Here is a 16,549-nt window from a genome sequence, read left to right as displayed (position 1 = left end):
GGCTTTTTCTTCTTCAGTATACCCCAATGTTGGGTAAAGATAAGAGTCTCATAATTGAATGGAAAACAAAAAAAGGACACTTTTTATTATTGAATGCGGGAGTGAGGGGAGTGGGGCCGACCAGGGGGTGGCCCTGGGAGAGGGTCCCAAGGGGCAGAGGTTGGGGATGTCTCAGTAAAGAGGGGCAGATCATGAATAGAGCCTCCGCCCCCAGCTGGGGGCTCTTGAGTTCGGCCAAGCACTGGGCTAAAACGTGGAAACTGGGCATTGACAAAGTACAGAGGGATGTGGGCGATCCGGCCCGTGGACCAGCACTGCAGAGAGAGGGGAAAGCAAAGTCTGACCAGTCTGAGCCCAAAGAAGGCCATACAGCAGAGCCACACAACAGCTGCAGCCCTCGCTCCTCAGCCCACTCCTGCAACCACAGCAGCTGGCCTACTCACCACACTGAGCAGAGCTCCTTTGTTGAAGGAAGGATGGAAAGTGATGAGCTGGGCCTGGGCTCCTGGCTCCCCCTGGACAGCGCCACTAGGGGCAGAAGGAAAAGTGAGCAGGCTGCTGGAGGCAGAAGGCAGGTGTAGAGGGTATGGGTTTGGTATGGGAGGCCAGGGGTGGGAAACCACACCTGCCCAGCACCTACCAAGGAAGCAGCTCAAACACAGGGCTGTTTCGAGTGCGAAAAAGGAGGATGACTGGTTTACCATTCTGGACCCGTGGATTTCCTGTAAGAAGTGGATGCAGGGATAGGAAGGAACTCTGGAGGCAGAATCCCAGGGCAGGGGCAGGGGCAGAGAAGAACTGCAGCCAGGGCCTGGAAACAGTCAATTAATGGGAAGATGGTGCGGCCCGAGCAAAGGCCTCCCTCCCCTCCTCTTACCTTTCATGAGCACAGCCAGCCGCTCCCCACTTGGGTCCCAGACCATGGAGTGAGCCTCTCCCCCAAGCCTATGGGTCAGAACAGCAGGTTGGGAGGGCTCAGCGTGGTCCCTCCCAGCTTTGTCTCACTGCCCCTCCCTCGCCCACCCAGCTCACCTTTCCTCTCCATCTGGTGTCTGTACTGTCGTCTCAGACAGATCTGCTACAATCGTAGCTGACTTCGCGCCTCCAACGCACCCCTTTCGCTCACCTGCGGATCAGGGCAGAGGCTCTTAAGGACAAGAAAGGGGCCTCCCACTGGCCCCTGCCTCCTCTCCATCACAGGCATCAACACCTCTCAAGGCGCCCAAGCTTCTTCCCTTTGTCCTTCAGAGCAGCACATTCCAGATGGTTCCTGTCTCCCTCCGACTACCCCAGATGTTGTGCATCCAGAAGTGTTTCCCTGGACTCACCACAACGTTCTGGGAACGACAGGGAGTAAATCAGTGGTTCCCCCGACACAGTGAAGAGCAGGCGGCTTCCATCAGGACTCCAGCAGCCAGTCTGGGGTCAGGGAGCAAAAGGCAGGGAAAGAGGTCTCTGGGGATACAGGGGGAAGCACACGAGGAAGAGAGTAGAGGAGGTGGGGGGACACGCCTGGGGAGCAGGGCCCACCTCCGCCCCCGCTCCTGAGACGCACAGTCCCTCCTACCTGACATCGCCCTGATAGGGTAGGCCACCGCTCACAAGTCCACATCTGGGCCTCCCAGACTCTGTGCCAAAGAGAGGCGGGTCACAGCTTAGGAACTCTAGGTGTCACAGCCTGGACGTCCCTTCCTGTCAGTCCCACATTCAGGTGAATGGGAACGCGGACAGAAGGTTGTGGCACTCGCAGTTCCAGGAGCCTAGTGCCTTTCTAGAGGTCGCTCCTGCCCCCCTCCCCGCCCTCCCCCTACTCACCGAAAGAGCGCTGAAGGAGTGGTAGCCAGGACTTTGCTGCCATCCGGGGACCAGAGCAGGTTGGTAACCCCACCTCCCCGAAACCAGGGAAGGGGAACACAGGTCTCTGTTGAGACATCCCATACCTAGGAGAAAGGGGAAGAGAGTGAGACAGGGGAGACTCAAGCATCCCTACCATCCCACGGGGGGCCGCCCTTCCTTAAGGTACAAAGAACCAGAGGGGAGGACGTGGGAAAAGGACAGTTAAAACAGGAGGAAATAGGGTTATGTTTATACTGACAGCAGGCAGAAATCTACATCTGAGGAGTCAGGCTGGTGCAGCGCCTTCCCCTGGGTATGTTTAAGATTGAATGGACAGCTATTCCTCTCCTTCCCCCAGGGTATTTCCCACCACCAGGCAAAGAAAGCTCTCTCCTCAAGTCTGGGGTGGCTGAAATGACCAAAAGAGGCGTGGGGACCAACTCACCAGGATGGCAGCATCCACAGGTGAAGCTGAGAGTAGCCGACCCCCACTGGGGGCCCAGGCCAAGCTGGTGACAGGTGTGTGCCCAGGGTGAGAGAGCACTTGGGCACAGCCAGAAGAGGGTCTGCCGAGGGGAAACGGGGCGTGGAGTCAGAAGACAACAGGAAGAAAGCCCCATGATTCTATTCCCTTGCCTCCTCCTGCTAAAACTTCCCAATCCCAGTGGCCCCTCTGAGTTCAAATCCAGGTTGGGGAAAATGAATAAGGATCATGGAAGTTAAAGAAAAAGAAGGAAGGAAGGGCAGTCACTATCAGGAGGTCCAGAAAGGAAAACGGGTGAAAGGGACAAAAGAGCCTGAACGAGACAAAAACTTTTGACCAGTAAAGCTAGAAGGTACTGGGCTGGGGAGATGCATGTTCTGCTCTAGATGAGAGCCCTCTCCCCGCAGGACCATCCTGCCTGGAGCACGGGATAATCCATGCCATCACTTCAAGGTTCCAATCTCTTCTCTTCCTACAGTTATCCACCACTCTCCAGAATTCAGCCTGTGCTCCTAACTCTGTCTTTCCGCCTTTCCTTGTCAGAATCAGCTTCCCTCCCCAGCGCTCCCACATCATTTTCTCCTCATCAAAGACGGCGCACGTGGCAAACCACCCCCCCCCCACTAAACTGGGAACTAGTTGAGGGGCCCCGGCTGTGTCCGTCAGCTCTGTATCTCCAGAGCCACATTCTTGGCCTGACAGGTACAGGCTACTAGCCAAATTAATGCCACCTTGTTCTTTCTCCTCCCAACTATACCCCCCTTAAGCTCTAATGAGATCTTAGGTCACCAGTCTACAACTAACTCTCTTAACTTTACAATACATCAGTTTACAGAGGTCCATCTCATTCTTTTCAGTGGCCCCACTGCATTCCACTGAATAGATGAACTATAATTTACTCAGTCAGGCCACCACAAATGGATATTTCAGTTGTTACAAACGGTACTGCAAAAACTATTCCCTATATCTTTATGTACTCGTCATTATTTGTGTAGAATAGAGTATTAAAGTGGAATTGCAGGTAAAAAAAGGCTTAAACCTTTCAAAAGATAAATATGCCAACAAATATTTTCTGAAAAGTTCGTACCACGATATACTCTACCTGTAGTTTTCCTAGTCTTGCTAGTATTGGATATTATCAAACATTTCAACTTTAATAATACTAGCATACTGGGAACTCCCTGGTGGTCCAGTGGTCAGGACTCCACGCTCTCACTGCTGAGGGTCAGGGTTCAATCCCCAGTCAGGGAACTAAGACCCCACAAGCCTCACGATGCAGCCAAAAAATAATAATAATTATCATACTATAATTCTGAATGGGCCAAAAAGCATTCTATACATTCTTCTAGTCCTTTTATTTATTTATTTTTACATTTAGTTCTTTTGTCTGCTTGAAATTTATTTGTATATAAAATGTAAAGCAAGGACAAACTGTATTGTTTTCTAAATAGATAGCCAATTATGCCAAAACCACTAAAAAAAAAAAACCAAAAACTACTCTATTGCAATGCAAATCCAAATTCATCATATATTAAATTTCCATAAATTCTTAGATCTGTTCCTGAATGTCGTTCTGTTACACTGATCTGTTTGTTTGATCTTATGCCAATAACTTTGTTACTATAACTTCATAAAATATTTCAATACCTGGTAGGGCAAATCTCCTCTCAATATGCTTCCTTTTCAAACTTTTCTTGGCAATCCTTCCACATTTATTCTTTCATAAAAACTCTATTATTTTGTCCAGTTCACGAAAACAAACAAAAGCCAGCAGAATTCTGATGGGAAATACACTTAATCTGACATCTTCATCATTAAATTTTCCTACCCAGGAATATAACACATCCCTCCATTAATTAAGCTCTTGTTTAATATTCTTCAACCACTTTCTTCAGATGTCTAACAGATTAAATAAATTTAACAATTTATTCCTGGTAATCTATAGTAATCGTTGTACCTGTTGTAAATAGAACATATTTTCCATTGCAACCTCTCAACCGATTATTGTTGGTACCAAGGGAAGCTATTACATTTTTAGTTTCTTGGATCCAGTTACCTTACTACTTAAATTTCTTATTTGATTAAATAGGTTTTTTTGGTTGAATCTCTTGTCTTATCTAGGTTTAAAATCATATCATCAAATAAAAATAATTTTCTCTTCTTTCACAAGACTTTACCATGTTTCCTTTTCTTGTCTTAACTGCCCTCAAAAGAACCTCCACAAATAATGTTAATAATGGTGATAATGACATCTCTGTCTTTATCTTGACATTACTGGAAATACCTTTAGTATTTCCTATTTCACTGTTCAATATGGTAGCCACTGATTTTGCATATATACTCTTTATGTTTAGGTTGTCTCTTTGTATTCCTGTTTATGTATTCAGCTGAATGTCTGCTTATTGAGAAGGGCATTTATTTATAGAAACACTTTCCTCCTTTAATTTGCAAATGTAACAATCATTTTAATAGACTTCCTAATGGTGAATAGTTTCTAATTTCTGGAATATTCTACTTGGTTACGATTTTTTTTAAAATATGCTTTTGGACTCTATTTGCTAATATTTTATTAAGCATTTTAAAAATCTACGCTCAGGGGAATTCCCTGACAGTCCAGTGGTTAGGACTTCATGCTTTCACTGCCAAGGGCGCAGGTTCAATCCCTGGTCAGTATATCAAATACATAACTAAGGATCTACTGTAGAGCACAGGGAACTCTACTCAATACTCTGTAATGGCCTATATGGGAAAGAATCTAAAAAAAGAGTGGATATATGTATATGTATAACTGATTCACTTTGCTGTACAGCAGAAACTAACACAACATTGTAAATTGACTATACTGCAATAAAAATTTAAAACAAAAAAAAATCCCCTGGTCGGGGAACTAAGATCCCACAAGCCACGAGGCATGGTGAGGAAGTAAAGTAAGGAAGGAGGGAAGGAGGGAAGTAAGTAAGTAGATAAATAAATAAAATCTATGCTCAAATATTTTCTTTCTTATACCACCTATTGTCAGGTTTAGGTTACATTAGGTTTATGGAAATAAATCAGGATGGGGACTTCCCTCATGGTCCAGTGGTTAAGAATACACCTTCCAACTCAGGGGACGTGGGTTTGAGCCCTGGTCGGGGAACTAAGATCCCACATGCTGCGGGGCAACCAAGCCCGTGTGCTCTAGAGCCTGTGTGCCACAACTAGAGAGCCCATGCACCGCAATGAAAGATCCCACATGCCACAACAGAGATTCCGAGTGCCACAACTAAAGACCCGCGCAGCCAAATAAATAAATAATATATATATTTTAAAAGATTTGTATAAAAAGAAATAAATCAGGATTGATCCTGGGACAGAAAGAGGACATTCATGAGAAAACTGGTGAAATTAGAACAAAGTTTGGAGTTTAGTTAATAACAATGTACGAATGTCAGTTTCTTAGTTTTGACAAATCTAACATGGTTATATCAGACGTTAACGATGATGTGAAGGGTATACCAAAACTCTACTATCTTTGCAGCTTTTCTAAAAATCTAAAATTATGCACAAAGTTTATTAAAAGGAAAATAAAACAAATCAGGAGGCTTTCCAAATTTTTTATGATCTGGATTAGTTCAGATAACATGGAGATTATCTTTTCTCTGACAATTAGAACTCTCATAAAACCATCTCAGCCTGGCATCTTTTTTTAGGGGTAGAGCTCATCCGTTTTAATTGCTTCTACAGTCCACTTTGATAACATATATTTTGCTAGACAAACATTTCCTTTAGGTTTTCAAATCTGTTAGTCTAAACTTATATATAATATGCTCTAATAATTCTATTTTCTTCCATATTTGCGGTTATCTCTCCTTTCCCATTTTGAAAATAGTGTACTTTGATTTTCTATTTTACCTTATTAAGGCTGGCCAAAAGGTTTTCTTCTTTATTCATAATTTAAAGAACCAGTTTCTAGTTTTATATTTAGTTAGTCCTCGGGATTTTTTCCAATTTCATCGGTTTCAGCTTTTATCCATATTAATTCCCTTCCCCCTTTCCTTTAAACCTACATCTGGCAGTCCTCTGAAAGAGACAGTCTTTCCAATCCATGATCCATAGGTACAAACTCCCCACAATCCCAGAAGCCCCCAGTTCTGTCCCTTTCTCTAGATTAGATCTTCTCAGCACCTCCACCTTGGCCTTAGGTCTGCTTCTCCCGTAGCCCTGGGAAGCGCTGTGAGGAAAAAGAAATTCTCCTTCCAGACCTCCTCACCACCCCAGCATGGCCACGACCCTCAGGCCAAGGTAAGAGAGAGAATGCTGGGACTCACCGGGTAGACAAGGACGTGGGGTCCAGGGTCCAGATGAGAATGCAGCTCTGGCAGGCCACAGCCAAGACGGAGGCACTGAGGGGCTTCCAGGCCAGGGCCGCCACATTTCGCTGCAGCCGGTGCTTCAGGGAGGGGACTATAGTGCTGGGGTGAAAGGGGAGGGGATGGGGTCAAAGCAGGGACACTAAGGCACAGCGACCTGAGTTGTGGTTGAAGAGGGAAATCCAGAGAGAAAGCTGATCATCCAGGGCCTGTGGGTATTATGGGACAGAGGACAGGATAAAGACTGGATCTGGAAAGAGGATGCATCCAGTTGTGGGGCCTCCCTGACCCCAGTTCTGGAAGGAGCCATGGACCAGGCCCAGGAACTGCAGGACTCCCTGGGCACCAAGGCTGGAGAAGGAAGTGGGGACTGACCGATGGAGACTGAAGACTCCGAGTCCACCCAGCGTGCCCCACACATACCTGTTGGCATTATACACACGGATGGAGTCATCTAGCAGGGCCACCGCAAACTTGTTGGTGTGTGGGTGCCACGCAAAGACCCTCAGGCAGCAGCTGGACCTGGGGCAGGAGTGAGGGTGAGGAGTCCCGACCTGCACCTCGCCATTCCCGGCCCAGAGCTCGGGTTCCCTTCTGTGTGAGGACACTATTATTTTTCACTGCTTTTCTTTCTTTTTGGGGGCGGTAGGAGGGAGAATGTGGGGAGCAGTCAGGAAAGGGGTATGAGGAGTCTCTGCCTTGATTTCCCTCTCCCCAGAAGAAGTTCCAAGGTTCAGGACTTGCTTCCCACAAAACCTCCAGAGCTTGTACACTCACCAGTTTGTGACTTGAGCGAATTCAGCAATCAGATCTTCACTCCTGAGCTATAATAACAAAGCAGATAGAGGTTGCACTGGGAAAAAAGGAGCTTATCCCCTCGACTCTCCCACAGGGGAGCTGGACCATTCATACCCTCTGCAGTCTTCTCATCACACCCTGACCCTAAGACATAGGAAGTGGAGAGGGGGTGGGAGTGGGGGAGCAGCAGCCAGGGAGGGCCGGGGGGAAGCCAAACTTACAGACAGATGGGGAAACAGAGACCCGTGGAGGGAGGAGGCCCATCGACAGAGTGCCAGGGCCCAGCTGGATGCCGTCTTCACCCACTCAAACACTGTGGAGTTGAGAAAGCAGCTGTGATTAAACCATTCGCAGGGTTCTCACTGGGCACCCTCCTAGGTGAGGGACGAGTAAGGGAAAGCACTCCCCAGATCCTTCCACCCGACAAGTGCTCTGGACACCCACTCTATGGTATGGGGGTAGGCGGAGGGGAAGAGAAGATGGCACCAGCCGAGTCAAATGGGCTGGGAAATACAGGGCTAAAGGGAAAGGCTCTGGACCAACAGGTATTGGGATGAATTAGGGAGAATATGGACGGGAGATGGCAACCATAAAACTAGAGAAGGCTAGAGGTAAACACACTTACCCTCCTCCTCTGAGTCTGCAATTTCATTCAGCACACCAAAAAGTCCCACATCACGCCTGAACAGGAGAGGGAGCTGTGAGTCACTTACTCTGATCCCTTCAGTCTGCTAAGTTCATCTATTCATTCACTCAATAAACATGTATTAAAAATAACACTCACACTTAATGAGTGACAACTATGTGACATGTACTTTATATAGTCCTTTCATTGTACCCATGAGAGGACAATATATAAATTGTCCACCAGTGAGGCAACTAAGGCTCAGAGGTCTTTCAGGGCTTTGTGTACAGATCAAGGAGTCAAGACTTGCCCTAAGGGACTTCCCTGGTGGCACAGTGGTTAAGAATCCATCTGCCAATGCAGGGGACCACGGGTTCAAGCCCTGGTCCAGGAAGATCCCACATGCTGTGGAGCAACTAAGGCCGTGCGCCACAACTACCGAGCCTGTGCTCTAGAGCCCGCGAGCCACAACTACTGAGCCCGAGTGCCTAGAGCCCGTGCTCCGCAACAAGAGAAGCCGCCGCAATGAGAAGCCCATGCACTGCAATGAAGAGTTGCCCCCGCTCACTGCAACTAGAGAAAACTCACACGCAGCAACAAAGACCCAACGCAGCCAAAAATAAATTTTATAGATTTAGAAAAAATAGATCGATTGATAAACAATAGATTTATAAATAGGTAGACTTATAAAAAATAATAGTAAAATTAATTTACGACACAAATTATTAAAAAAAAAAAAAAAGACTTGCCCTAAGATAGTGAATGGAAAGCCACAGAAAGTTTAAGCTGAGGAATAAACTGATCACACTGGCATTTTAGAAAGATGAGTCTGGCTGCAGATTAGAGGGGAAAAAGAATGGAGAGAAAGAAATGGGTTAAGAGGCTACTTCAGGAATCTAGAACAAAGGCCAAAGTGGCCTGAACCACTGGGGATGGAGAAAAGACAGATTTGAGTGCTCGAGGAAGTAGAATGGACAGGATTTGAGGACTAATTAGACCTTAGTAAGGGAAAGAGCAATAGCAAGGGAAACACGCAGGTGATAATTATAGCATCTAATACTGCTTACACTGTGCCAGGGCTGGGCTAGATGCGCCACATGCATCATCTAATTCAGCCTTTATCACAACCCTACAAAATAGGTATTGTTATCATCAGCCTTATTAGATGAGAGAACAGAGAGTGTGAAGAGGTTAACTATCAAAGGTGAACTAAGTAGGAAACAGCAGAGTCAGGATTCAACCTGTCTGCCCGCCCCAGAGCCTACATTCAAAGCACTTGCTTCTATATGACTAGGAAGGCTATTCCTTGAGATGAAACACACAAGGAAGAAGCCAGCTTAGAGAGGAAAATGAAGAGATTGATTTTGAATGAGCTGAGTGTATGAAGCCTGTGGAATATCTCTAACTGAGGGTGTTGGGCAGACAAGTGAACACCCAGGTGTGGAGCATCAATCACAAGTCCAGCCTAGGGACACCAACAGTTAAGAGAGAGCAGGAGGCTTCCCTGGTGGCGCAGTGGTTGAAAGTCCGCCTGCCGATGCAGGAGACGCGGGTTCGTGCCCCGGTCCAGGAAGATCCCACATGCCGCGGAGCCTCTAGGCCCATGAGCCATGGCTGCTGAGCCTGCGCATCCGAAGCCTGTGCTCCGCAACGGGAGAGGCCACAGCAGTGAGAGGGCCGCGTACCTCATAAAAAAAAGAAAAAAAAAAAAAAAAAAAAGAGAGCAGGAAGAGAAGCAGCAGAGAGGCAGAAAGTGAGAAAGCACCCAGGACTGAATGGCTTTTCAGACCATGACTTGATGTTTAGCGGCACTCAAGCAGACATGCAAATTAAACTGTAATGCAATATCAAATATCAAAGCTTGATAGCACATGTGTTAGGAAACAGGCACTCTCATACACTGTGTTTTGCATCGGCAGGCGGACTCTCAACCACTGCGCCACCAGGGGAGCCCTGTTTTTAAATTTTTATTGGAGTATAGTTGTCTCATACACTGGTGGTAGGTCTGTAAATATGTACAACTTAAACAGAGGACTATATGGCAATAGCTCATGAAATGAACATACCCTTGGAACCCAGCTACTTCGTTTGTAGGAATTCATCCTACGTATGATGATGATGATGATAATAATAAGAATAATGGCTAACTCTTGATGGGATTAATATGGGCCAGGCACTGTTCTAAGTGTTTTACTCATTTAATCATCACTACAACCTTGTAAGATGGGCTCCCTTTTACAGATGAAATTGAGGGACAGAGTGATTAAGTAACTTGACCAAGATCACACAGCTAAAAAGTGGCACAGCCAGCAATTCAATCCAGGTTTCACTCCTACATGTGCAAAATGAATGACCTATGTATGACATTATTCGCTGCAACCTTATACCTAACCTTGCTGAGCTTCAAGTAAAGGCTCAGAAAGTAATAATGACATAAGGAGGGAACAGGTTCACAGAATTAAACCAAAAAGGAAAGCAAGTCACTGGAGTTGAAATGGAACTACTGTTGCACAGCCTTGAGTTCCACAAAAAGGACTGATAATTTGATACGTTGAATGATACACAGCTCTGAGCTAGAGAGGGCTGGGAAGGCCAAGGCAGAGGGGGGGTGGTGACCTCATTGCCTCCAGGATCTGCAGACCACTGGCCCAAGAGACCCTTTGCCATGTCTCACCAAATGTTGATGCATCTCTTCCACACTTGTTCCCGGTGGTGGATGAAGGCCGTTCTTGTGCCATGGTCCAACCTCCCAGGGGTCTTCAAGGGATCCTTAGTGAGGTTTAGGACAGGAAGATTGATCCACTAGAGCCAGAAATGAGGCATGACAGTCAGTCAGTCTCTTCCCTAGATCTCTACTGAACTTCCTGCCATCTCCAACCCTCGGCAGGGCTCCCGAGACCTGTTTCCCATTTCCACAAATATAACACTTGTGGAGAGGGGCGGAGTCAAGATGGCATACTAGAAGGATGTGGAATTCGTGTCTCCTCACAAGTAGGGCACCTACCAGGCACTGCTGGGGAAACACGGACACCTAAGGGGACAGAAGCAACCCCCAGCAACCAGTTACTTCAACTATAGTTTTATTTTTCCTAATATATTTTTTATCTTTCTAATTATTTTGTTTCTTATTCTTTGATATTGTACTGCTCCTTTTTCTCTTTCTTTCTTTCTTTTTTTTTTACCACGCCACAAAGCTTGCGAGACCCTGGTTCCCAGGCCAGAGGTCGGGCCCGAGCTCCTGTGATGGGAGCTCCGAGTCCAAACCGCTGGACTAACAAAGAACCTCAGGACCCAGGGAATATTAATCAGAGTGAGGCCTCCCAGAGGTCCTCATCTCAGCACCAAGACCCATCTCTATCCAACTGCCTGCAAACTCCAGTGCTGGACGTCTCAGGCCAAACAACCAGTAAGACAGGAATACAGCACCACCATCAAAAAGAGAAAAAAAAAAAAAAGAAACGACAAAAAGAATACGTTACAGGGCTTCCCTGGTGGCGTAGTGGTTGAGAATCTGCCTGCTAATGCAGGGGACACGGGTTTGAGCCCTGGTCTGGGAGGATCCCACATGCCACGGAGCAACTAGGCCCGTGAGCCACAACTACTGAGCCTGCACGTCTGGAGCCTGTGCTCCGCAACAAGAGAGGCCGCAATAGTGAGACGCCCGCACACCGCGATGAAGAGTGGCCCCTGCTTGCCACAACTAGAGAAAGCCCTCATACAGAAACGAAGACGCAACACAGCAAAAATACATAAATTAATTAACTCCTACTCCCAACATCTTCTTTAAAAAAAAAAAAAAAAGTTACAAAGGAGCAAGGTAAAAACCTACAAGACCAAATAAATGAAGATGAAATAGGCAAACTACCTGAAAAAGAATTCAGAGTAATGATAGTAAAGATGATCCAAAATCTTGGAAACAGAATGGAAAAAATACAAGAAACATTTAACAAGGATCTAGAAGAACTAAAGAGCAAACAAACAGTGATGAACAACACAATTACTGAAATTAAAAATGTTCTACGGGGGGCTTCCCTGGTGACATAGTGGTTGAGAGTCCGCCTGCTGATGCAGGGGACACGGGTTCGTGCCCTGGTCCGGGAAGATCCCACATGCCGTGGAGCAACTAAGCACGTGTGCCATGGCCGCTGAGCCTGCGCATCCATTGGGAGTCCGCCTGCCGATGCAGGGGACACGGGTTCTAGCCCTGGCCTGGGAAGATCCCACATGCCGCGGAGCAACTAAGCCCGTGTGCCACAACTGCTGAGCGTGAGCTCTAGAGCCCACCAGCCACAACTACTGAAGCCCGTGCATCTAGAGCCTGTGCTCCACAAGAGAAGCCACTGCAATAAGAAGCCCGTGCACTGCAATGAAGAGTAGCGCCCGCTCACTGCAACTAGAGAAAGCCCGCACGCAGCAACGAAGACGCAACGCAGCCAAAAATAAATAAATTAATTAATTAAAAAACAATACTCTAGGGGCTTCCCTGGTGGCACACTGGTTGAGAATCCACCTGCCAATACAGGGGACATGGGCTCGATCTCTGGTCCAGGAAGATCCCACATGCCACGGAGCAACTAAGCCCATGCACCACAACTACTGAGCTTGTGCTCTAGAGCCCGTGAGCCACAACTACTGGGCCTGCGTGCTGCAAACTACTGAAGCCCATGCGCCTAGAGCCCATACTCCACAATGAGAGAAGCCACCGCAATGAGAAACCTGTGCACTGCAACGAAGAGTAGCCCCTGCTCACTGCAACTAGAGAAAGCCTGTGCACAGCAGTTGAAGCCCCAACACAGCCAAAAATAAATAAATAAAATAAATAAATTTATTTTAAAAAATACTCTAGAAGGAATCAATAACAGAATAACTGAGGCAGAAGAACGGATAAGTGAGCTGGAAGATAAAATGGTGGAAATAACTGCCAGGGAGCACAATAAAGAGAAAAAAGCATGCAAAGAACTGAGGACAGTCTCAGAGACCTCTGGGACAACATAAACGTACCAACATTCGAATTATAGGGCTCCCAGAAGAGAAAGAGAACAAGAAAGAGGCTGAGAAAATATTTGAAGAGATTATACTTGAAAACTTCCCTAACATGGGAAAGGAAACAGTCGATTAAGTCTGGGAAGCACAGAGAGTACCATACAGGATAAACCCAAAGAGAAACACAACGAGACAAATATTAATGAAACTATCAAAAATTAAATACAAGAAAAAATACTAAAAGCAGCAAGGGAAAAGCAACAAATAACATACAAGGGAATCGCCATAAGGTTAACAGCTGATTTTTCAGCAGAAACTCTGCAAGCCAGAAGGGGGTGGCAGGACATATTTAAAGTGATGAAAGGGAAAAACCTACAAACAAGATTACTCTACTCAGCAAGGATCTCATTCAGATTCAATGGAGAAACTAAAACCTTTACAGATAAGCAAAAGTTAAGAGAATTCAGCACCACCAAACCAGCACAAATGCTAAAGGAACTTCTCTAGGCAGGAAACACAAGAGAAGGAAAAGACCTACAAAAACAAACCCAAAACAATTAAGAACATGGTAATAGGAACATACATATTGATAATTACCTTAAACGTAAATGGATTAAATGTTCCAACCAAAAGACATAGACTGGCTGAATGGATACAAAAACAAGACCCATACATATGCTGTCTACAAAAGACCCACTTCAGACCTAGGGACACATACAGACTGAAAGTGAAGGGATGGAAAAAGACATTCCATGCAAATAGAAATCAAAAGAAAGCTGGAATAGCAATCCTCATATCAGACAAAATAGACTTTAAAACAAAGACTAGGGGCTTCCCTGGCGGTGCAGTGGTTAAGAACCCGCCTGCTAATGCAGGGGACATGGGTTTGAGCCCTGGTCCGGGAAGATTCCCACATGTCGTGGAGCAACAAGGCCCATGCACCACAACTACTGAGCCTGCGCTCTAGAGCCTGCAAACCACAACTACTGAAGCCCGCACACCGCAACTACTGAAGACCATGTGCCTAGAGCCCGTGCTCTGCAACAAGAGAAGCCGCTGCAATGAGAAGCCTGCACACCACAACGAAGAGTAGCCCCCGCTCGCCACAACTAGAGAAAGCCTGCGTGCAGCAACGAAGACCCAATGCAGCCAAAAATAAATTAAAACAAAAAAAGCAAACACTATTACAAGAGACAAAGAAGGACACTACATAATGATCAATGGATCAATCCAAGAAGAAGATATAACAATTATAAATATTTATGCACCCAACCTAGGAGCACCTCAATACATAAGGCAAATGCAAACAGCCATAAAAGGGGAAATAGTAACACAATCATAGTAGGGGACTTTAACACCTGACTTTTACCAATGGACAGATCATCCAAAATGAAAATAAATAAGGAAACACAAGCTTTAAATGATACATTAAACAAGATGGACTTAATTGATATTTATAGGACACTGCATCCAAAAACAACAGAATACACTTTCTTCTGAAGTGTCAAATCAAGCCTTGGTAAATTTAAGAAAACTGAAATCGTATCAAGTATCTTTTCCGACCACAACGTTATGAGACTAGATATCAATTACAGGAAAAATTTAAAAATACAAACACGTGGAGGCTAAATAATATGCTACTAAATAACCGAGAGACTGGGTTCGAGCCCTGGTCCGGGAAGATCCCACATGCCGCGGAGCAACTAAGTCCGTGAGCCACAACTTCTGAGCCTGCGCTCTAGAGCTTGTGTGCCACAACTACTGAAGCTCGCATGCCACAACTACTGAAGCCCATGCACCTATAGCCCATGCTCTGCAACAAGAGAAGCTACCGCAATGAGAAGCCCATGCACTGCAACAAAGAGTAGCTCCCGCTCACCACAACTAGAGAAAGCCCGTGCACAGCAACAAAGACCCAATGCAGCCAAAAATAAAATAATTAAATAAAATAAATTTAAAAAAATAATAAAGATGTGGCATATATATATAATGGAATATTACTCAGCCATAAAAAGAAACGAAATTGAGTTATTTGTAGTGAGGTGGATGGACCCAGAGTCTGTCATACAGAGTGAAGTAAGTCAGAAAGAGAAAAACAAATACCGTATGCGAACATATATATAATCTAAAAAAAAAAAAAGATTCTGATGAACCTAGGGGCAGGACAGGAATAAAGACACAGATGTAGAGAATGGACTTGAGGACACAGGGAGGGGGAAGGGTAAGCTGGGACGAAGTGAGAGAGCAACATTGACATATATACACTACCAAATGTGAAACAGATAGCTAGTGGGAAGAAGCTGCATATAACAGGGTGATCAGCTTGGTGCTTTGCGACCACCTAGAGGGGTGGGATAAGGAGGGTGGGAGGGAGACGCAAGAGGGAGGGGATATGGGGATATATGTATGCATATAGCTGATTCACTTCGTTATACAGCAGAAACTAACACAACGTTGTAAAGCAATTATACTCCAATAAGTATGTTAAAGGAAAAAGAAAAAATATATATAACACTTGTGGACAGGGAAACAGGTCTTAGCTCCCTTATCTGTAAAACTAGAATAATATTTCATAGGGTTGCTGTGATTAAATCACATTATTAAAACATTTGTGGAGAACACCTGACTCAGAGCCTTTCTTCCAAGCAAACGCTCAATAAATGTAAGTTTCTCTTCCTTTTCCTTCCCAGAAACACCACAGGAAAAAACTCCCCAGGTTGTGCCTTCCCAGTTCTCCCAGATTCTGTACCAACTTTTCAGAAGTCCTCCTGCACCCTCACATCCCCTAGATTCGCCCTCACTCTCCGTTCCCACTAGGCCCGCACCACAGCCCCTCAGCATCCCTTACCCTCCAATCCCAGCTCTTAAATACATCCCAGCCCTTCTATTCTTCTCCAGCCTGAGCCAGGCTGTTTCCAATACTCCAGTCTGGGGACCTCGACCCTCCCCTATCACGTTGCCTCTGCTCCCCCATTCTCTCCGACTCTGCCCCCCATGCCTGTAGGTCTCCTCCCTCCTCGCCCTGACCACCTGGCCCCGGAAGTCGGGAGGCGGACTCTCATAGCTACTGCCCGTCACCAGCTCGTTATTGTGCTCGTATAGGGTGACTTGTCCCCTAGGCGGCGGCGGAGGGAACAACCCCAGGGAGCACATCCTGCCGGTCCCGAATACGTCCGGACTGAGCAAACTCCTGGATCCCGCTCCGCCGACTCTTAGTTCCCTGGCTAGATTAGGATGCGTACGGGTAGTCGCCTGGGACAAACTGCTATGCAAAGCTCAACGGAAGTGAATGGAAGAGTAACGGAGAAGAAGGACGCATGCGCAGTCTGCGACAGACTTCCGGCGTCCTCGCGCGCCGCCTGGCGGCCGGAGGGGGCGGTGTAAACACGTCCGTAGGGCAGACCACTATTTAAGGGTCGGAGCGTTTTTTTGTTTCCTGTGAGACTGCTGTTTTTCCCAGTTCCGAATTCCCCA

At 46.2% G+C, this 16,549-nt stretch overlaps 1 protein-coding gene across 1 annotated transcript; it reads right to left on the bottom strand.

The window, feature by feature from the left end:
- Positions 1 to 59: 59 nt before the first annotated feature.
- On the bottom strand, positions 60 to 16,339 carry AAAS (aladin WD repeat nucleoporin). Its single transcript, XM_024736964.1, has 16 exons — positions 16,106 to 16,339; positions 10,767 to 10,894; positions 8,093 to 8,148; positions 7,689 to 7,780; positions 7,447 to 7,493; positions 7,093 to 7,191; positions 6,628 to 6,771; positions 2,282 to 2,402; positions 1,816 to 1,940; positions 1,568 to 1,628; positions 1,329 to 1,419; positions 1,033 to 1,126; positions 878 to 945; positions 641 to 722; positions 444 to 528; positions 60 to 314 (listed from the first exon to the last, which is right to left on the bottom strand). The coding sequence occupies exons 1-16, from the start codon at positions 16,226 to 16,228 to the stop codon at positions 87 to 89; spliced, it is 1,644 nt and encodes a 547-aa protein (XP_024592732.1). The 5' UTR covers positions 16,229 to 16,339; the 3' UTR covers positions 60 to 86.
- Positions 16,340 to 16,549: the final 210 nt, after the last annotated feature.

The sequence above is a fragment of the Neophocaena asiaeorientalis genome, unplaced genomic scaffold (assembly GCF_003031525.2).
Source record: "Neophocaena asiaeorientalis asiaeorientalis breed wild unplaced genomic scaffold, Neophocaena_asiaeorientalis_V1.1 scaffold134, whole genome shotgun sequence".
Taxonomy (NCBI): Eukaryota; Metazoa; Chordata; class Mammalia; order Artiodactyla; family Phocoenidae; genus Neophocaena; species Neophocaena asiaeorientalis.
This window is presented reverse-complemented; position numbering and strand designations above follow the sequence as displayed.

Excerpts from the sequence above, each read along its gene's own strand:
- AAAS (XM_024736964.1), bottom strand. The coding sequence starts at position 16,228 with ATGTGCTCCCTGGGGTTGTTCCCTCCGCCGCCGCCTAGGGGACAAGTC. Across the intron at positions 7,192-7,446 it reads TTCGCTCAAGTCACAAACTG|GTCCAGCTGCTGCCTGAGGG; the intron begins GTGAGTGTACAA and ends CTCCTGCCCCAG. Across the intron at positions 946-1,032 it reads ACACCAGATGGAGAGGAAAG|GCTTGGGGGAGAGGCTCACT; the intron begins GTGAGCTGGGTG and ends TCTGACCCATAG.